Source organism: Gopherus evgoodei, chromosome 3 (genome assembly GCF_007399415.2).
Source record: "Gopherus evgoodei ecotype Sinaloan lineage chromosome 3, rGopEvg1_v1.p, whole genome shotgun sequence".
In the NCBI taxonomy this organism is placed as follows: Eukaryota; Metazoa; Chordata; order Testudines; family Testudinidae; genus Gopherus; species Gopherus evgoodei.
This window is the reverse complement of record NC_044324.1, coordinates 110,444,006-110,467,126: the sequence shown is the minus strand read 5'-3', so window position 1 is coordinate 110,467,126 and position 23,121 is coordinate 110,444,006. Positions and strand designations below refer to the sequence as shown.

The window sequence follows — 23,121 nt, the reverse complement described above, 5'->3', positions numbered from 1 at the left end:
CCCAGCTTAGCTGATGTCAGACCTAGGAGAAGAGCAGAGCCCTTGGATGGAGGTGTGGTGTTGGCTGCCTGGAAACAAAGACCAAAAGCTATGTGAGTTCAGGGGTGCCCTGGGAGCCCAATACAGTGACAGGGACTTTTACATCCCACGCCCACTTCGTGAGGCAGATTCTCAGGTCCCACCCCTCTCCTGGTCTGCCCATGTCCCACTCGCTAGGGAACTTTCATACTCATGGGAAGAGGGTCTACATTTGACCTTCTATTTGTTTTTGTTGTTTTTTTCTAATCCAGTGGGATTAATTATGGATGATATACCCTCAATTACAGCAAGGGTAGGGTATCAGTATTTGATGGAATGGAGAACTGGGTTATAGACAACAAAATGAAATTCAACAAAGACAAATGTAAGGTGCTACAGAGGATAAAAAACAAATGCACAAATACAGAAGGGGGGAAACTGGCTTGGCAGCAACACTACTGAGAAGGATCTGGGAGTTGTGGTGGATCACAATCTCAACATGAGTCAACAATGTGACGCTGTTACCAAAAAAAGCAAACAAAATTTTAGATTGCATTAACAGAGGCATAGCATGCAAATCACAGGAGGTGATAATACTGCTCTGCTTGGTGCTGCTTAGGCTCAGCTGGTCACCAATGTATAGAAAGGATGTAGAGAAACTGGAAAGGATCCAGAGCTGAGTGACAAAGATGATCAAAGGTATGGAATGCAAGTCGTATGAGAAAAGGCTGAAGGAACTGGGTATGTTTAGTTTGGAAAAGAGGTGATTAAGGGGGGACATAATAGTGGTCTTCAAATATTTGAAAGGCTGTCATAAAAATAATGAAGAAAAGTTCTCTCTTGCCACAGCGAGCAGGACAAGAGGCAGTGGGTTCAAACTACAGCACTGCAGATTTAGATTAAATCTTAGGAAAAACTTTCCTACAGTAGTAACAGAATCACAATGGAACAGACTGCTTAGAGTGGTCATGGAAGCTCCTTCACTGGAAGTTTTCAAAAGGAGGCTGGATAGCCATCTGTCTTGAATAGTTTAGACACAATAAAGCTTGCATCTGAGAAGAGGGTTAGACTAGATGACCCTTGTGATCCCTTCTAATTGTATGGTTCTGTGACCCAGGGTGAGAGAGGGAATATTATTGCCTTTTTCAGCCTTCTCAGGGTGCTCCATGATGTTTCAGGTATGAGCATGGGGAATGAGGTGAATCAAGGAGGAAGCCATGGAGATGCACTGTCTCAACACACCCAACCCATGAAACTTGTAAGGAAGTTAATCCTGACTCAATCAATGTTAACTTACCTATCTTTCTCCTCCATGATGTAGTTAACATCCTTTAGGAGGGTGGTTCTAGGGCAGATAGTAAACATGGATTTTGGGATGAACAGTGCAAAGATGGGCCACGAACCACTGCAGAGGGCATCCATGGAGCTCAAAAAATCCATGAATGTTGTGGTCTGAAATGCCAGCCCTCCCAACAGAAGAATGTGTAAGCTCCAATTGTAATTACAGTAACTCCTCACTTAACGTTGTAGTTATGTTCCTGAAAAATGTGACTTTAAGTGAAATGATGTTAAGTGAATCCAGTTTCCTCATAAAAATTAATGTAAATGGGGGGAGGAGTAGGTTCCAGGGCAGCTTCCCCTACTCTGCAAGAACCAGGGGCAGGGGGCTCAACCAGGGCCGGCTCCAGCATTTTTGCCGCTCCAATTGACCACCCCCCCAAAAAAAGGTGATCAGCAGCCGCAGCTCTACCACTGCCGCTTCATATTTTTCAGCAGCAATTTGGTGGCAGGTCCTTCCCTCCGAGATGGACTGAGGGACCCACTGCCAAAGAGCCGGAAGTGCTGCCCCTTTCCGTTGGCCACCCCAGGCACCTGCTAGCTGCGCTGGTGCCTGAAGCCGGCCCTGGGCTCGACCCCCAGCCTGCCCTCTCCACTCCTTCCCCCAAGCCCCAACCCTTGACCTGCCTCGTCTCCCCCACCACCTCCTCCCCCTTTACTTTGCACACTGCATTCTGGCTTCTCCCCCACTCCCTCCTGCCTCCAAAACGCCGCAAACCAGCTGATTGCCACGGGCAGGAGGCGGGGGGAGGAGAGGAAAGGCGCTGATCAGCTGGGTCTGCCAGTGGGCGGGAGGCGCAGGGAGGCTGCCAGCTGTGGAGAAAGCAGGCAGCCAAACAACCTAAGAGTGGAGCATTGCACAACTTTAAATGAGTATGTTCCCTAATTGATCAGCAACTTAACAACGTTAAGCGGGACAACTTTAAGTGAGGAGTTATTGTACTGCCCATTTAGTGGATAACATAGTCCTATATTAGCAAGAGCTTAGAAGAGCATTCTGAGCACTTTGTAATGATATTAACAAGTTTTACCTGATATCTCCGTAAGTGCGGCTGTATGGTCACTCGCTGCAAACTTCACAAATATAACTTCATTTCTAAAATCATCAATTCCTTGAAATGATAAATCCAAATGTTTTCCTTGTAGGAGTTCTTCTACTGCATCTTTGCTTTCTAAAAGAGCACCAACTGCTCTGTGAAGGAAGAAAAATCTCTTTGACATAGTAATAAATTTATTGTTTTGTATTCCCATTCAGAGACTTCAATTTAAGCCTCACAACACCTCTGTGTTACCTTATACCTATACCAGTCCTGTAGGTATTATTTGCCCCATTTTATAGAAAAGGAAACTGAGACAGACTTGCCCAAGGTTACAGAGCAAACATTTATTAAAGCCTCGAGTATTTTGTTTTGTGAGTAGTTACCAGTGAATTCACTCCTTATTGTTCATACACTTTCCCTGCCAAAACTCCCTATCAGAATGTAGATGCTTTGGGGAAAATATTTATTTTCCAGAAACACATGGTTACGCTTAACCATACACTCTCCAGAAACATGGGTGTTGGAGGTGTAACCTTCTGCCCAATAGAGACTCAGCTAATTAGTCCAGGGTTGGGAACCAGGGAGAAGGAATCACAGTTGTTAAAAACAGATCTCTATCTAGAAAGTAGAACAGAGGCCTTCCTGAGACTGTCTGGAAGAGGAAGCTAAGAACCCAGCATAGCTCTGGGGGTTGCCAGAGAGAGCTATGTTAGATTACACCTGAGGATCTGGTCCCAGGCAATGGTACTGTAAATATGACTGATCATGGCCACACCTTGGGCTAGCAGTGCACTGCAGTGCAGTCCCAGACTGTTAAACAGAGATCTGATGTTGGGAAAGCATCACAGGGGCAATGAGGTCTTTGATTCCTACATGCAATCAAAAACATTCTGCAAATGCATGTTGCGGGAACAACAAAGGTATTAGAGAGCTGATGAGAGTATGTGAGTCTCATAACCAGTTTCTGAAACTCAACATATAACTAGTTGTGTAAAGATGCATACTGCATTGCTCTTTAAAGGCAATATCCTGATCTCATTGAAATCGATGGCAAATCTCCCACTGACGCTAAGGGACCAGGATTTGAGCATAAGTGTGCACCTACAGAATTTAAAATTTTCAATGCACATGTTCAGTACTCAGTTAGCCAACATTAATTCCTGTGGCAAAATCCAAGCATTGGGCACATCTTTAAGGAAGTCTCATTAACTCTGGGCTCCTCTGTCTCTGTTCTAGCTCTACAGCTCTGCTCCTTGCTTTGAATTAACTGAGCCTGTGTCACTTAACAGTCAACAGGACAGTTTCAACTTAATTATTACTTGCACCAATAACAGGGAAATAATTTTCTGAATTTTAAGTGTGATTTTTAAGATTACAGTAACTGAACAATCAAAGGGGAAAAATTCTCTTTTTCAGTTTATTACTTTGTGTATTGTCATTTTCATTGTTTCCCTTTGCGACTAATTTGCCAGTTTTTCCATTTTTGTGCCTCTTTCACAGAGCAATAGAAAAAAAAATTTTAATTAAAAAATGTAAAACCACAGAAATTGTCTGGGGGACATGATGCCAGGTGTAATACCACTATTTAACTCGTTTTTTAAAACAGACTAGCTTTCAAATAGATATGTCTTTTTAACGCCTGTGCATCACATCTAATAAGAATTGCTTACTGTATATATGCAGCTCTGCATTTTCAAACATTTATAAGTTTGTTCTTTTAAAATGAGTATTCTTCAAATATACACTGCTCATTTAAGTACTGCAGTATGACCATGCTAAATCTGAAATTACAAAGGCCAGTCATTGTTGAGGTGCACCACACAAAAGATTGAGGTCCCCTGCCAGATTGGTGTTGGGGGGACGAATATTGTTCTTCACTCTTTCAAGAGCTATTTTGCTCAAACTTTCCAGAAATCTTCAGTATACTGGCCAAATTCCAACTTTACTAAACATTCTGCTTCTCTAATTTGTCCTGAAATTTCAACTAAATATGGCAGTTTACTTCACCTCCTATCCTAAACTATTGCATAACGTTACTGTGTTGTGTTAAAAAGATGCTGCATTTCGTTCCAGTGGTACTTCATTGGTGCTTGAAAGGATCCTTTGTAATAGTTTGTATATCATTGCAATCAGTTTACAAAGCACTTTGGGGTAGGAAGCACTATTACTTTCCTTACTTTATCTTGTTGATAACAGGAGATAAGTGGCATGCAGGTATAAGAATAAATGTATGCTTTAGTTGAGAAACAAGATCTGTTAGCATTTTAATAATCATTTTCAACAGACATTTTTGTACATGTGAAAAAGTTGTACTTGTCTTGAAATGACCTTCAGATTCAAGGAGGTAGAGAGATCAGTAACTACATTTTTAGTGCCATAAGGGCTATAAGACATACAACTCAGTGATGGAAGTTGTATGTGGTTTTCCTCACCTACTGCAATGAATTTTTTCCTTAGCTATTGTCAATGAAATATTAACCTTTTACTTCACTGATGTAATGTTGACTTTATAGTCACTAGGTGGCAGTAATTACCTGCAAAATAGATATATTCTCAGGCTATGTCTATACTGCACACCACTGGCGGCACTGCGTAGGATACACGTAGCCACACCCCGTAGTAAAAAGCAGGCTGTGTCCATGAAGCAGTGTGTAGCTACACCCATCAGTGAGAGGCCCTGGCAGTGAGCAGGCAGCAAGAAAAAGTTCTAGCAGCTCCAAAGTCTACCCCTGTCAGAGCTTTCCCCCACAGCTGGAGTCTTTCACTGGGGTAGAGAGTCTCTGGCAACTCCCTGTGACAGGGAAAGGCTCCAGTAGCGGCAATGACAGATCCGCATTCCCCGCTGCCTCTGCCCTGCCAAAACTTTTCCCTGCTGCTGGAGTCTTTCCCTTTGGAAGGGAAAGACTCCAGCAATTCCTAGCGGTGGAGAAAGACTCCAGCAACAGGTCACAACACTGCTAAAAAGTATCAGTGTAGAAAGGGGAGGTATTGCTTGGATGTATGAGGAGCCACATAGGGTATATACACCTTTACCCTGATATAACATGATCAGATATAACATGAATTTGGATATAACACGGTAAAGCAGCACTCTGCGGAGGCAGGGCTGCACGCTCTGGCAGATCAAAGCAAGTTCAACATAATGCAGTTTCACCTATAACACAGTAAGATTTTTTGGCTCCTGAAGACAGTGTTATATCGGGGTAGAGGTCTACCTTAAGGATTCATGCATGTCTTTACTCACCTAAGCAGTTCCTCACTGTCTACGTTGCTGTTTATACACATGCTAGGGAGGCATGCAGTGTATGTACTCTATACGCTTATATAAGGAGACTGCAGTGTAGATGTACCCTTAGAGGCACTAGTAGAATCTACATCATTTATTTTGATCTATCTTTAGTATTTGGTCTAGATAATACTTAGTCATGCCATGAGTGCAGGGGACTGGACTAGATGATATCTCGAGGTCCCTTCTAGCCCTATGATTATTTTTATATGCAAGCTATCATCATGGCAACTAAGAACTTTCATATCCTATCAGATATGGTAGGTTATTTCATTCATTATGCCCACACACACACTTACCTACAAGGGTGTTTGTACATTCTTATAATCATATCTGAACAGCACTCCCCTCTACTTTTCCAATGTCTCTATGGTACTGGGGGCTTGTGTGAGAATTAGATGGTTGACTGAAACCTAGTTCAGGTAAAAAGTGATGTTGGCTGAATTAGAAACACATCTAGAGGTAACAGCAGATGTGATATGTTCTTTTCATTAGGGTATCCTTGCCAATTTTTAAAATGAAGTTTGCAACCTTCACCATGAATAATAAACCTGTAAGTTTCTGGATGCCCAGATAAGATCAGTGGACAAACATACTTTTACTCATCTGTGCTTGACAAAAGGGTCTGACTGTTCCTTATACATGTACACCTCCTCAGTCACTTAAGCCTCTTCTACCAACAGGCTGGATTCCTGCAGTGTGTTCTGTGTGGAGCTATACATGAAGATGTCTCACAAATTTCAGCAAGTGCAGATTGAGCTGCCTTTCTTTGTAGGATATTACAAATGAAGCATATTAACCTACTGTTCCACAGACTGCTAGTGGCTGCTAATTTGTTTCAGGTCCTGGTTACCTTAGACATGGTCTTTTTTATTTTTTTTTTGTGCCTTATGCAAACAGTTGATATCAACTGGGACATCAAGCTGACAGTCTCTCGATTTTTACATCTGGGAACTGGTAATATATATTTTTCAAAAGAGGGCCTTTAACAGTGGTCCCTCATTAACTGAATATACCTCACAAGCCCATCTATTGACTCAGGTTTTGCCTGATGGATGGGCTGTGAAGGATCAGTTTTGGATTAGAGCAGAGTCTTTTCAATTGGCTTGTCTCATTGAAAAATTAGTTTGCATGTGATTTACAATGTGTGTTGTCTAATAGATGGATTTAATAAATTGGTTTTCTACCCAGTTTTCTAGCCAATTTCTAGAATACATTTTATTCTACATTTTTCTGTATGCTACCTTAACATTTTCATAGTTCTTAGAATTGTTTTCTAAGTGTAGAGTGGATGGGACAAACCCATGTCACTGTACCCAAGCAAATATTCCTAGAGACTTCACTATTAATATAAATGAACAAGCAAGATTTGACTCTATATTCCTGTTTTTCCATTTATAAAGTGTTTCAAGTAACATTTAAATATTACTTATTTGGACTGAAACAAAAGATTACTGTTACATGGTACTGTTATATATTTTTAAACTCAGTTCAACTAACATTCAGAGATAATGACAGGAAATTTACAATGATCTCTAGATTTCAGAGCTGGGTGAGGAAATAATGACAGGAACAAAACATCCCTCTAGGAATATGTAAAATGGATTTTAGGAGCTGTCCATGTTTTTTCTGAATTCATAGAATCATAAAATGGAGGGGACTTAGGAGGTCATCTAGTCCAACCCCCTACTCAAAGCAGGACCAATCCCCATACAGATTTTTGCCCCAGATCCCTAAATGGCCCCCTCAAGGATTGAATTTATAACCCTGGGTTTTGTAGGCCAATGCTCAAACCACTGAGCTATCTCTCCCCCCAATTATATAATCTAAACATTATGACATTTAAGTATGGATCTCAGCTGTTTTCTAAATTGTTAATTTAAAAGTCTCTGATAAAAACAAAGTTAATGTAAGCAAAGCAAATTAGAATATTTTCAACTGTTCGTATATGCGTGCTGAGGGGATCAGATAAGGGGTATATCTGTTTCTCTTTCTTTCTCTGTTCAATGCTTTTATTTTTAAAAGTTACCAGTTGTTTGCTGTAGCATTGAGGTGTGAGAGCAACTTAGGGCCAAGATGTATCTTGCTGAAACCAAACTTGTTAAAAGTTATTTAGCACTTTGTCTCTTTCTGTAAATCTAGTGGTGTTCTGTACTAGAAATTAGTGAAGTATATAAAAGCAAAGAAAGCACAGTTCAACTTTTCACTCTTTAATCTTTTGAAAGAATCGATTTGAACACATGCAGGAAAGAACTAAAAACCTTAATTCTCTACTTTAAGCAATCTAGAGGATTATTATTATTAAATGCCCACATCTCCCAATCACGATCAAGCTCCCATTGTGTAGGACCTATATAACTATGTAAAAAACATACATTCCTTGTCCAAAGAGACTACACTGAAGTTAGACAAAGTAAACTGAAAAAGACAGTTAATGTGAGCAACAGTCAAAGGTACTTCAGTTACATTTTTTAATTGTGGTTTCCTCAAGCCATATTCCGATCCTAGCCACATATTTTTTTCTCCCTCTGCACAGACACCTCAACCAATATGCTCCCCTATTGTTGAACCAACATGCCCTTCTTTCACCCCAGCCATCTCACAGAAACTTTTATTTTGCTTTTTATGCCTCCTATTATATTGTATTACTTTCAGCTTTTGTTTTATTTTAATGCCTGTTATCTCCTTTTTCTCTGCATCTCTCTTTCAGGATCAATCTCTAATTAGCAGTCAACCCCATATTGCCCCCACTTCTTGAACTTTCACAGTTTAGATCAATTAACAATTCTGCTGATGTCAGCAGGATGTGAAATCATCTGGAGTCATTGAGAGCATACTTCCATTACACCACAGCAGCTGCCCTAAGGCAGCAATGGATTCCTTGGGCCATTGCCCAGGGCAGGAGGAAGCTCATGTGCTCTTGCCCTTGTATTTCAGGGGACAGAGCATTTGGGGGGATGAGAGCGTGTCCAACAGATCTAGAATGGCCTGTTCTCCTTGCTGGCTACCTCTGCATCTCTCCCATCAGGGGAGCAAGGCCTTTTGCATAAGACTATGTTTATGTCACGGAGGCCATGGAAGTCACAGAATACATAACTTCCAGAGACCTCAATGAAATTCTCTTCTTCAGCCCCAGAGGCTGTGGGACTCTGGAGCTGGCAGCCAGTAGGGCCGTGGCAGGGTTCTGTCGACAGTAGCGACAGGGGGCCCCTTGCAAGGTTCCAGCAACAGATGACAGACTCCTGAGGGGGCCCTCTTCACCGTTCCAACGATGGGCGAGAGCCTTGCATGGGAGGGAGATACTTTGGGTGAGCAGCTGGGGGTGTCCCGTTTTCTCTTGGGGAAATATGGTCACCGCAGCTTCCAGCTGCCGCGGGCAGAGGGGAAACCCCACAGCCCCCAGCCACCATGGTGGTAGGGGAAACCACGAGCTGCAGCAGCAAAAGTCATAGACAGATCACAGCTTCTGTGAATTTTTGTTTATTGCCTGTGACCTGTCCGTGACTTTTACTAAAAATAACCATGACAAAATCTTAGCCTTACTTATGCATCATCTCTTGGGGGTAGAAGCTGGTAGGTTCCTGCTCATGTGTTCTGGGGAGGGATGAGGGCACAGAGCCCAAGGGGTTCTGATGTCCCAAATGTATGAGAGTGGAAGGGGGGGAAACAAGCACAGCAGATAATTTAGAGAGTCCAATATCTCATTTTTGTTATTGCAACTTAATGCAATAAAGCCCAAATACTTTCAGTACATTTAATATTTTTCTCTTATTGAGAGAATCATGCTCCTAGCTACCAAAATGTTTCCGTTGACACATAAAACATGAAGTACCCATGAAAAGGCTGTTTAATCCCTTACTAGAGACAAAATGCTAAATATGCCCTAAATCAAAACTTGGAATTGTAACTACAAAATAATTTTACGAACGTTTAATGCAATTAGAATTTTTAGCTGCAGATGACATCATAATAATGTACTAGTTTATTATCATACACACCTGGTATTTCATAACAACATTAAGACACCCCAAGTAGTGCTCTGTAGCAATGATTGCATTATTCAGAGAAAATCATATATCCTTGAACTTTGTGCCTTCTAATAATGCCAACAAAAACACTGTCTGTTGTGTCTTATTGCTTAAATAATATTGCTTATTGTTTTTTAGGGAGATGAACATGTAAAGGATTCCTCCCACAGAATTAAATAAGGATTTGATTCATTTGTTCTTAATGCATCTTGATTTATTTGCAGTGACCTAGGTCAAACTCAAGATAATTTGGAGTAAAACTTGAGAACCACTTGACAATTGAAATAAAAAGACCAGAAAAAACAAGCACATTCACATGTAACTGTAATGTAGTAATGTTAAGGCTAATGCAAAAATTGACTAAAGCAAGGAAACAAACAGCTAATGTTTATTAACTGCAATTGCCAAACAAAAAATTAGTTAAATGTAAATGAAGGTTACCAAATTGTGCACCACTCATAAAAACAGTTTTGAAAAATGTTATACTGACAAACTTAGCACATAGTAAAGTTTGGAAATTCTCAGTTAATTCTGTCAATGAATTCTTATTACTTTATAGTTAATTTGTAAATTTAGTAAAGTCAAACAATCTTTAAAAGAGAACCTTAACCTTAGTTTTCTATCATACTACACTGTAGTACTATGGATATGGAAGCGGCGGCCAGCACATCCCCCGGCCCGCACAGCTTCCTGCAGCCCCATTGGCCTGGAGTGGCAAACCGCAGCCAGTGGGAGCCACAATCGGCCGAATCTGCAGACGTGGCAGGTAAACAAACTGGCCTGGCCCGCTGGGGTGCTTACCCTGGCATGCCGTGTGCCAAAGGTTGCCGATCCCTAGTCTAATGTATAATATTCATCTGCCTGTACTGTTAGAAAGGTTTGCTCACCCTTCCTCAAGGAGGTATGCAATTTAAGGGGACTGTTGGATCCCCAACTGTTCCTGAAATCCCAGGAGGGCTATTCATCAGTATTTGGCAAAATAAATGAAATTATTTTCTTGTATGTGGACTATGTCACAGTTCCCAAAGCCTTTGTGACTTCTAGATTGAAACTATAATGTGCAACTACATTGGACTCCCACCAGAAATAATTCAAAGCTCATCTGTTGCAGAATGCAGCGCAAGTGCTTAATGAGACTGGCTATTTCACAGACTAAACTGGCTTTGTATTTGCTTCCAAGTATAATTCAAGGTGTTGATACTGATCTTTAAAGCCCTATATATAGCTACCTGAGACTGTGCTCTATTGAGGCAGCTAAAATCAACTAACTACATAAGTTGATTGACCTAGAGGAAAAATAAAAAGCATCTGTCAGCCAGCAGAGGGGAGCTACTACCTATGCTAACTCACAGCAGAAAGAGAGATGAAGAACCAGGCCTAAGGAGGAGCTGAAGAACTGGACATGGATGGATAACTCTGCCTAAATAAAGGATTGTAAGGTGGTGAGAGAACTGAAATCCTTTCATCTCCCACAGGGCCCACTGCACACTTTAGTTTCAACTCAGAATTAAAGGGTTAAGCATACACCAAAGTATGTTATTCTGAACATTCCCAAGTGTAGGTATATGATCAGTCTCAGGAAATTTAGAATTGTTACCCTTTATACATGTACCTTAAAATGGGGTCTTCTTCCCTGAACTCCCCTGCAACCAAAGAAATAGATTTTTAATGTACATAATTTAACAGCAAAACACTTACGTGCCAACTTCTTCTTCACTGGATAAATGCATCACTAACAGGGTGACATGTAAGGAGCCACAACGAACCATTGCTTGGGAAAGCCTGTGATCCTTTTGTACTACTATGTCTTGGACAGCCTGAATACCTCTTGTAATCTAAGAGAGACAAGAAATACACAAAAACAAAACTAGTCATTATAGTTTTTCTATCTCACAATACAAGCAAGAAAGAAAACAAATTTACTAACATCAGATGTTTGCATAAAAACTCTGCTAGCAGACACAAGTTTCATCATCATCTCTGTTAACCTGCCTGAGTAAACTCAAAGTGGGTAGGAAGTAACGGAGTTATTATTGTACAGCTGGACATCCCAGAGTCAGGGCTCAGTGGTAGATTTTCCTCAGCAGAAGCATGATTATTCCTGGAACAGTTTAAGGAAGTGGCTCTCAACCTTTTCAGTACCCCTTTCAGTAGTCTGATTTGTCTTACACGCCCCCAAGTTTCATCTCATTTAAAAACTACTTTATTACAAAAATCAGACGTAAAAATACAAGTGTCACACACAGCACACTATTACTGAACAATTACTTTCTCATTTTTACCATATAATTATAAAATAAATAAATTGGAATATAAGTATCATACTTACATTTTAGTGTATATTATATACAGCAGTATAAACACGTCATTGTATGAAATTTTAGTTTGTACTGACTTCACTAGTGCTTTTATGTAGCCTGGTGTAAAACTAGGCAAATATCTGGATGAGTTGATGTACACCCCCGGAAGACTTATATGTACCCATAGTTGAGAATCATTGGTTTAAGGTTCTCTACTCATCCCCAGTGTTGTGCTGTCAACATTCTAAATTAGAGGCTTCTGCAAGAACTTCCTCCACCAGCCTATGATAAACCTCATGATGCAGTAGGGGATGAGGGACTACAGCCAGCTTTTTCAAGATCTTGTATGTAGCACAAAGATGAGAATTCTGTAAATAATTTGTTGGGCTATTTGAGTTACAACTCCTGATTTTTCTATTTGAGGAGAAAGTTAGATCATATCCATTCTTCAAATATATTTTGGCAGTTTCTTTAAACAGAATATTGATACATACTGTTATTAAAATACTGTCAATCTGCTTGTTAAAAAAAATTAACTTAATGTTTTCCTTCTATCCGCAACTACACATAAAGGAAGGCTTGCATGATAAATTTTGTCCAACAGTCTTTACTGCACATGAAAGTACAATAATCATCATGGTTATTAGAAAAATTGCTACAAAGCCTAGATATACTATTAGTGAAAATCAAATCAAACAGCTGATTTACTATAATCTTGAGTATTTGGTAAAATTTCTTGAACTAAACTAAGTGAATTATAAACAGATTATCATCTATCAAACACTACAGCCAAGCGAGCCCTGGTGCAAATCACCTAAAAGAACCAATTTATAAGACCTCAAAATGACTTTGAAATCTATAAAGTTGTGTAAAATGGGTGTGGGTGTGTGTGTGGGGGTGTGTGCACACATGCCAAATTTTCATAACAGAAGAGTGTGCTTTTGGATTAAAAAAGGAAAATCCCTTTACATGCAAATCTTTGTCTCTCATTTTGATGCTGAACACCCTCTCCCAATGAAAACAATGAGAGTTGTGAGAGTTCAGCACCATTCCTGATCAGGGCCTTAGACAATCCCTGCTACATGAGAGCCTTGTCTTTATGTGCCATGTACTTCCTGTGGCACCATATAAGTAAGTAACAAATTAGAACAGAAGGGGAGTGATGGCAAAGAAAGAAGGGAAAAAATAACATGCCTAGTAGAGGAAGATGCTTTGGCTTCTCTGTAGCTAGTAACGTCTGGCAATGTCTAATGTCATCTGAAAAAAAATATGTCCCTCTGTCTGATCATAAATTACACTGCAATAAGTATTTCACCGCTGTCACAATTTGTCAGTTACATTCCCACAAATAAATGACACTTTCACTGAATTCTCAAAAGGTATTAAATATGTAGATCCACAGTTACACAAAATGCTGATGAATGTGATCCCAGATAACTGCAATTTATTGACTGCACAGATAATACTTAATGTCATAAACTGGAGAAAAGTGCAATTATCCCAATGGGGAAAAGTTCATATTATAAAGATGGAGTGGTCCATCATTTCAATTACCAGTTTACTCAGTTTCTAATTATATATCAGAGGGGTAGCCGTGTTAGTCTGGATCTGTAAAAGCAGCAAAGAATCCTGTGGCACTAACAGACGTCTGTTAGTCTATAAGGTGCCACAGGATTCTTTGCTGCTTTTACAGATCCAGACTAACACAGCTACCCCTCTCATACATGACACCATGCAAGGCACTGCATTTAGCCGTATGGAGTGGAAATCCATCAACATATATGTACCTGCCCCTGGAAATTTCCACTACATGCATCTGACGAAGTGGGTATTCACCCACGAAAGCTCATGCTCCAAAATGTCTGTTAGTCTATAAGGTGCCACAGGATTCTTTGCTGCTTTTTCTGATTATAGTTTCCAGGAAAATTTTCAAGACAGTGAACAGTTTAATTTATTCCTTCCTGAGAGACAGCAAATGAAAAAAAAATGCAAGCGCAGTTATAACAATTCAAGCCCTTCAGGATAGAGAAGATATATGCTTATGCAACTTGGAAGCGATTATCAAGACTATTTTGGCTCAAAACAAAAACAAACCCCCAGATGTTTATTTGTGAACAAGGTCAATTTCAAAGATGGCAGACCACAGCCGGGTCCAGAGGTAAACCACAGCTAACCTTACTGTCAGAGAATGAGCAGGGAAGTAAGAATGGAGATGCCCCTCTGTTCCAAAGTCAGAAATGGAAAAGAACGGAAAGAGCAGCTATGAGGGTCAGCATTCCACACTAGTGGTTCTCAACCAGGGGTACGCATACCCCTGGAGATACCCAGAGGTCTTCCAGGGGGTATATCAACTCATCTAGATATTTGCCTAATTTTACAACAGACTACATAAAAAAAACACTAGTGAAGTCAGTCCAAACTAAAATTTCATACGGACAATGACTTGTTTATACTGCTCTATACATTATACACAGAAATGTAAGTACAATATTTATATTCCATATGAGCTATTTTATAATTATATGGTAAAAATGAGAAAGGAAGCAATTTTTCAGTAATGGTGTGCTGTGGTACTTTTGTATTTTTATGTCTGACTTTGTAAGTCGTTTTTAAGTGAGGTAAAATTTGGGGGTACACAAGACAAATCAGACTCCTGAAAGGGGTACAGTACTCAGGAAAGGTTAAGAACCACTGTTCTACATAATCTATACTATTCCAAAGGCTAAATATTGTTACACAGAAGAATGTTTGTGAGCCTCTGGGAGAAGTCCATCCCCAGCATGTCCCGCTTGAATTCAGGTAACGAAGATTAAATGCAACAAACAAGGTGTAGATGTACGACCAATTTGCAGACTTCCATTTTCAGGTTTTGTTTATTATTTTCTGTTTTAATACAGCCAATTATCTAAATTAACTCTTTTGAGCAGTGTGATACAGAGATCAGATTTTAATTAAGCTAAAGAAGACTCCTTTTAGATCTCTCATATCTGGTGATAAACCCATTAATATATATGAAATGTTTAAATGGTTTTTCCTACTGTACATTACCTTTCACTTTTCTACATTAAATTTCATCTGCCAATTTTGCTGACAATTTAATTTAATTAGATTCTTCCAGTCTTCTTCACAAACCTTGGCAGTTTTAATTCAGTAAATAAATTGTTGAGGGCAGATCTCAACAACTCACTACGCACCTCCTTCTCCAAATAATAAAGTGTTAAAAATAAATTTTAAAAAGGAGTCTAATTCTGATTCCATGGTCATCCTCACCATTAACTTCAATATGTAATTCTGAATAGTATCAAATAACATTATTCTAAAATGCAAGAATTTGAGTTTGCTGCATGCAAGAATAATGCTAAAAAGTTAATATAAAACTCATTACCTTTAGAGTTGTAACACAAAGTATAATCAATTTAATTAAAATCTAATCTTGAGGGCCTAGAAACAGCATCTTCAGACACATAGCATATCAGTTGAAATTGAACCTCATCCAAGATTTACCAAAAGTGATGGAAACAATTATTATTTTTCATTTAACTATTTCTGTAAAATGTAACAGAGTATGAAGTTAAAATTAATGGGGCATCATATTTTTCTTCCAAAGATGCAAAACACCATTAAAATAATAGCAAGAGAAAACTCTAAGTCACAAGCAGGATAACTCATTAAATGTTTCCTGAAAAATCCCCCACTGCAAAACTGTTCCTGAATCAAAGGGGTGTTTTCATACTTAGTTTGGTTTTATAAAATTCATTTTCAGGCATTATTCAGAATTCCTCAACACAGAGGTCTGTGTGTGAGTATATAGCACAGTTACAATTCCACTCTTTGGTTGACCTTTAAAACACATCTGATGGTGTATGGTAGCAAATATTTTTTAAAATCTAATTCAGACTCTATATTCAAGTACTGGTTTTGACAGCACCACTTTTACACCTAACACCATATCTTATTTTCCGTGCTGAAGCCACAACAGGTATTCACAACATCCATATCTAGCAAAACTCAGTGTATATGTCAGCTAGTGAGACGGAATCACGCTCAGCTATTACTACCTTAACTAAGACAATGCATGCTAACCATGAGAAAGAGAGACAAGGTGGATGAGGTAATATCTTTTATCCCTATCTCACCCACCTTATCTCTCTAATATCCTGGGACCAACATAGCTACAACAACATTATAAACAACCATGAGATACATGTTCTTAAAGATCCTAATGTATATCTTGAAACCACTTGCACTGCATGAAACTCCAACGATCTCTCAATTTTGTTAAGAATATGCATCAACATGCTTCTTAGAGACATGTGAAACTAATAACTGCCTAATTGACTCTCAGGCCTATATATGTGAACTAGGATGGATTTAGATTTTCAACTTTAACCATCATTGCTTGTCCCAGAGTTCTTAACAGTAACTGAATTGTCCAGTTCTTCTCCAGAAAGTCAGTTATCACAACACACTGTCTTGTGGATGGAAGAAATCACTGAAAGACCCTTTTTGGGGGAGGAAGAGAACTAATCAGTATTTCTTAGGTCCTAGTCCTGCGAACACATATGCATGAATGTAACTTTACTCACATGAGTAGTCCAAATCAATGGGAATACTGATGAACATAAATTTAAGCATGTATAAGTGTTTGCAGGATTGGGGGCACTAGACTGTAGCTGGAGTTTGTCTGACATAGTGTATCAGTCTATTTTTAACTAAAATCTATCCACATTAAAAATTAAATCACACACCCCCCCTTATTGGGTGAGCTGCTATTCTACTCAGGGCAAACCAGACTTTAATATTCCACCTAATCTAGAGTAAACAGTAAATAATTATTTTTAATAGCAAATTTCAGGATAAAATAATTATTTAAGCAGCTGTGGTCCCCTAATGATATTTGACACATTGGCCCTGATCCTGCACGTGGTTCCCACAAGGATGGAGTCCCGCTGACTTAGTGAGGCTCTGCATGGGTCAGAGGGTCTATCTGTGCAGTCAGTTGCAGAATCAGAACCAAAAATGAACATTGCTACTAGAACTGAAGTATTAGTGAGATGATAGTAGGTATATGCAAAAATCACATACTATGTCTATAAATGCCGCTTTTTAGACAATAATCACCCAGAAATATGTCCTTTACGTAACAGGTTTACAGTTTTTGGATGGAGGTGATTTGTTCACCATGAATTATACAGCAAATTGGACAAATTCCATGTTATTAAAGGAAAACAGTCTAAATGAAATCTACTCAACTTCATAAAATGAGTTAAGGTTGTTTCATATACTCTACACCCATCCTCAGTCCTCCTACAATTTTGTGGATTTACTATTTACATTTTCCTATTTTTTGAAGTGTTCCTCTCCCCTTTTGCTGTTGAATGAACCTAAGTATACAGATGGAAATGTTAAAACTGATTACACATGAAATGCTGTCAAATCCACAAATCTAACAAACTGGATAACAAGAGAAAAAATATTCTCTACTATCTTTCAGATAGAGTAATCCATTCTTATTTGTAATAATGGTTAGTAAAACAGTTTCAGTGTGATTCTTAATATGACACTGTTCCTTAAAGAATAATATAAAATAATTTGTCATACTTTAGGCCAGTGGTTCCCAAACTTATTTGATCGGCCCACCTTCTTTGTGTCAGTAGTTATTTATGCCCTGCCCTCTCACCCTGAAGTCCATATACCACCACCCAGCTCTGAAGGCACAGCAGAGAGCTCTGGCTCACTGCCCAGCTCTGAAGGCAGTGCCATGCCAGCAGCAACAAAGTAAGGGTGGCACTGTGAAAAGTGATATTTGTCAAAAACACTTTTCACAGAAGACTTAGCGCCCCACTGCCACTCTTAGTTCTGCACTGCTGCTGCACCCTAGGGCTGACAGCCAGAGCTCTGCTGCCTCCAGGTGAGGGATTGCAGGGGTGGGGAGGAGCGAGGAGAGCAGAGCCTGAGCCTGGGCTGCCTCCCAATGAGTGAATGGCAGGAGGCAGGGTAGGAGAGGTAAGGGATTGGTGGGGAAGAGAGTTCAAGCCCAGGTAGCAGGGCTTCAGTTGTCCCCTTTATCTGCCTCCTGGGTGTGCACAGCCCTTCTGCATAAGCCCTAACTGCTGGTGCTGACAGCCAGAGCTCTTAAAAAGAATACATCTCACACCTCCCTTGACACATTCCTATACCTCCCATGGAAGGCCTGCCCAATAGTTTGAGAACTGCCCCTTTAGGCTAAATATTGCTTGCCTTATTTACTCCTGTCGAAGTAATTTTGCCCATAGAAAAAGAGAATAGAGAAGAATACCACCTTTGGGTTTGTAATTGGAAGAGAGATGAAATAGTTTGGCTGATCTTGCTTTTTCTTCTTTGTTTGATCGTCATCTTCAGTCTTACTTCTAATAGTCCTTTTTCTCCTCTTTTTAAAACATACTTCAGATGTACTAGTAGCTAGGGGAAGAGAGGGAGAAGGCAAAATATTTATTTTGTACATACAGATTAATAAAAAAATATACACAAGAAATACTACACCAATATGAGTTGGTCTTGAGCCAGCAACATAAATGTAAAAGGCACTATATCCCATTCTTTCTAAGTTTTCAAAAATAATACATAGGATTAGAGAAGTTGTAAGTAGAAAAGTCTTCTTTTAGACAATGGGATGGTAAGTTTCTAACATGCTTAAGTGTTTGCAGAATTGAGTCTAATAACGGTGACTATATGGCCCTGACTCTGCAAGCTAATTCACATGGTTTTGTTTGGGTGGCGAGGTCTGCCTGCATGGGCCAACTCGCAGATAATAGCCTAAATGTTTGATCTACATATGTTTAAACCATTTTTTTTTTAATATACTTACTGCCAAATTCATCTCCAGTATCTGTACTGGCAAATGGTATTTCTGCCATCAAATAATCCATAGAGTCAGGAGGAGTTTGTGACCCTTTTCTTATTTTTGTTCTTTTCTTTTTCTTTCGAATGATTTTTTTTTCCTGCATATTTTCCAGCCCATCTGGAATATATTTAAAATAACACATTTAGTCTTAGATTTCTAATTTGAGACAATATATATAGTATATATTACTCTATCAGTAAGACAAATTGCTCTCTCCCATTTGTTGCCATTTTTTTCCTGCTTCAAAATATCAGTAAATGTGCTTAATCAAAGTTGGATCTCAATCCTGACCTTACGCTACATTGAAGTAAAGGAGTGTATCAGTCCATTTAGCCACAAATGCTGGTTCCATATCATCTTGTCCAGTCCTAAGGAAAGACAGGCAGATGCAGAAAGGGTCACTATAGGCTTATGTAGACTGGGAAAATGAGTGATGCTCAAAAATATGTTATTTAACTTCTATGTCAAAATTAACATGTTTTTAAACATTACTCAGTACCCAATGTAGACAAAGTTAATGATGTTTAGAAACATGTGAGCTGGTCATGGTTAACAGGTTAAGTATCTCTCCATTAATCCTGGTCCCTCTTTGCAAGGCTGCAGTAACATCCGTGGAGCCATCATTAGGTGGAATTCTGAGGTGACAGTGTCCTCCTCTGATGGAGTGTTCAACTCATACAAGGCCTGAAGGGGTAAATTAGGCCAATTAAACTATAGGCTGCACCTGGAGGAAAGCCAGGGCCTGCTAAGACCTAATTGCTGAACAAGTCCAGCTGGGGGAGGAGTTGGGACATCCCAACAGAAAGGGGCTGTCAGGAAATAGTCTGTAGTTACTCCATGGGAGAGGGGAGGCGTTTTTGGGGGTTACAGTGCCAAGTTGCTCCATGGGAGGAGTGTGTTTGGGCTGGTAGACCTAGAGATGGGGGAAGCCAGAATGTAGAGTTGAGAAGTAGGAAGGAGTCCAGAGCAAGAGTACCATAGTGAGAAAGGAAGCAGGCCATTGTTGCTACGGATGCTGTGCTGGAACCTGGAGTAGAGGGTAGGCCTGTGTTTCCCTATCAGCCACAGGAGGAGTAGCACAGTCAGGGCAGAGAAGGGAAGACTGCCATGTTTGTATGGAGGGACTCTGATACCTTGGAAGGCTGAGTCACGAAGACTCCAGCTATAAAAAAGTGTGGGTTTAGTGCTCATATACCTCTACTGTATGCTGCCCTGCTCAACTATAGGGCAGCAACAAGGAAGGTTGCCCTACCGGCACAGCTCAGCTCTGGGGAGATTTCTAGAGATAAGAGGGCTATGTCAGTCTCCAGGGCCCATGCTGAGTCTGCCAATTAGTGCAAAGCACAGTAGTGATGACTTTATGATGCCGGAGCTGGAACTGACACTCACTAAACCCAACTCACATAGAGACCACTACATATCCATCATTAGACAATAACAATCTTTAATACCTGCTGAGTGGTTGGAGTCATACTTGTGACCTATAGGGACAAAAAGCCTCTGAAGATCATTAACAATGTCATGAGGCATCTAATCCCCTGGTAAGAGTTAATGTTACATCTTCAGCAAGAGTTGTTTGTCTTCTAGAAAGGTACGATTTTTTTAAAATCAAATTCTTACCTTTTTGGAACTTACATAGGCATGGTGTTGCCAGCTCTTTTGATTTTATCAAGCATCTTATAATTGTTTTGTTTAAAGCTCCAGCTTCTGGAGTCAAGTGATTACATGAGGATCTCAGTTTTCATTTTTAAACAAGCAAGTTTATAGACTTCATTGTTATAGAGTTGCTGAGAAATACCTGCACCAAATTTCCAGGAGTATCCTAAAGGCTTAAACCAGAAGGCAAATAAAAAGAATTCTCAAAATATATTACTTTTTTTAAAATGTCCTGATTTTTAGCCAATCTCAAGATTTGAGGGGGTTAGACTTGTTATTTTCTAATACAAATGGTTAGCAATATTGCAGGCAGGATCTTCCACTCTCTGCACCCACACCCAACATCTCCCAGACACTGCTCTGTTTTTTTCAAAAAATGCTATAATATGTGCCCCTACCCTGTTCTTAAAGGGAAAACACCTATTAACCAAAGTACAAAGACTAAAAATACAATAAAACAAATATCCAACTTCACCTCAATGTGACTTGCAATATGAAACATTCATTTATTCTAGGATTTGCACACTAAGTTGCTTATATTTTTTACTACCTGGGTCATAAACCAGAACTGAACCCATAGCCCTCAGACAGACACCACAGACGTCTACCACTTTAACTACAGGAATAACTACATGAGATGTGCTGTTATCATCTGTGGGGAGCATCCCAGAGAGAGAGAAAACACATTTTTAATAACTGGGTTACATAACTGTGAACTAGCAATTGTATGCTGGTCATGAGGCTTCTATTCCTGGCTCTATGAGTCTATTGGTTAAAGACAGCATAATGACTCCCCCTGTTTGAGTAACCTGCAGTGACTAAACCTGGGATCACTGATTCTAAAAACCTGAGCCTCTATCATTTGGGCTGAAGATCAATGTACATAAGCAGGAAGGCAGTAACAGACTCATAAACTTCTCTGGTCTGGTTGCTAAAGAGGGATAAAGAGCCACACTGCATGAGCATGGGCAGACAAATATAATTACATCTGAAAGGCAGCATAACAAGATGTGTGAAACTTGGGACTGTTGTATTAGCATTGCCCACAGTGCCTTATCAAACCTCTTTTATCTGTAAAATGGATAAATGATTGCCTCACCTAAGGTAGAAGTCAGAGGCCTGGGTTAATAAAAATTGGGAACTGCACAGAAGTATTAAGAATAATCAGTAGAAGTGCTAGAATTAGAAGCCATGGTGTCTTGTATTGCACCTTCCTCTATTAAATATTCTGTGGGGAAAGGATCTCTTTCTAAAATGTCTTACATTTTACTATTTGTGCAGAAACATGACAAACTTTGAAAATGTGTAAGTATTACATGAAATACATGAGCTATGACAAGGCTCTTTGAAGTTAATAGGTCATTGAAATATAATTAATAAGCAACAGGACAATTTAAAATTTCCTAAAAATTGTCAATCACTACAGCATTTGCATCTACTAAGAGTTTTGAAAGCTGTAGATAGGGAGCCAGCATAAATCACAATTCACTTGTCTCCACTCAATATACTTTGTTTTTTATTTAAGAGAGCTAAGTTCAGTTTCTAAATTTCTTTGTGAAATACAAGTGGCAGGATATCAAGCCAACACAATAATGAAAGGGTCATCCTAACCAATGATTCATACAAAATAATTTTTCTAAACTTACTAATTATGAAACATTAATTTATCCACAAGTCATATTTTTCTGTGTTTGCTTCAGACTCTTTCATTTTATTCTGACATTATGCATATCCAATTATATCTTCTAAAAAAATGTAAAGCTGAAACCTCCTTTTGCATCTCTCAACAACTGTGCACAAAAGCAAGCATCCAGCAGTATTCTTCCAGGAAAACTCCACATTACAATGGTGTTAGTGTACTGGAAAATAAACTTATGTCAGAAATGCAGTTTATCACAGGACACCTCATTACCACAGACAAGCACATTTTCAAAGCTCCACTGGTAACTAATGCAGATATTCCAAATCTAACCCCAGGGGAAAACTTGGTAGTAAACATCCACATTATGTTCTTGTGGCATGCAAAGCAACCACTGATTTGACAAATGTAGTGTAACAAACCTGATCTGGGTTATTAGGACCCTGCAGACTGTTTCTTGGATACCTCATCCCGAGTGCTTGGGAAGATAAGACACTTGATTAAGTACTAATTGGCTTCAGCATAAAGGGGAAGAGGGGAAAATCACAAGGTAAATTGTAATCTGAGTACTGAGGCTCCCCAGGAGCTGCTCCAGTTACTGAACTGATTATTAAGAGCATGGCTACACTTGCAAATGTACAGCGCTTTGAGTTAAACCAGCCTTTGCAGAGCACAGTAGGGAAAACACTGCAGTCTATCCACACTGACAGCTGCAGGCACACTGGTGTGTCCACATTTGCAGCACTTGCAGCGGCACTGGGAGCAGTGCATTGTGGGCAGCTATCCCACAGAGCACCTCTTCCCATTCTGGCGCTGTGGCTTGTGGTAAGGGAGCGGGTGGGGCATTCTGGGTCCTTTCCCAATGCCCCGTGATGCATCACTTCGCATCCTAGCAATCCCTCTGCTTCTGTCCACAATTGGCGCCATCTTTCA

General features: G+C 39.7%; 1 protein-coding gene across 9 annotated transcripts in view; it reads right to left on the bottom strand.

Annotated features, from left to right (window-relative positions):
* AKAP7 (A-kinase anchoring protein 7) overlaps window positions 1-23,121 on the bottom strand; it is a 147,609-nt gene that overhangs the window by 114,146 nt on the left and 10,342 nt on the right. For all 9 annotated transcript variants that reach the window (XM_030556308.1, XM_030556303.1, XM_030556300.1 and 6 more), the window contains exons 2-5: window positions 18,858-19,010; window positions 18,312-18,451; window positions 11,409-11,545; window positions 2,388-2,548 (exon numbers count right to left, since the gene is read on the bottom strand). In XM_030556308.1, coding sequence (XP_030412168.1) covers window positions 2,388-2,548; window positions 11,409-11,545; window positions 18,312-18,451; window positions 18,858-19,010 — 591 coding nt within the window. The remainder of the gene's footprint in view (window positions 1-2,387; window positions 2,549-11,408; window positions 11,546-18,311; window positions 18,452-18,857; window positions 19,011-23,121) is intronic.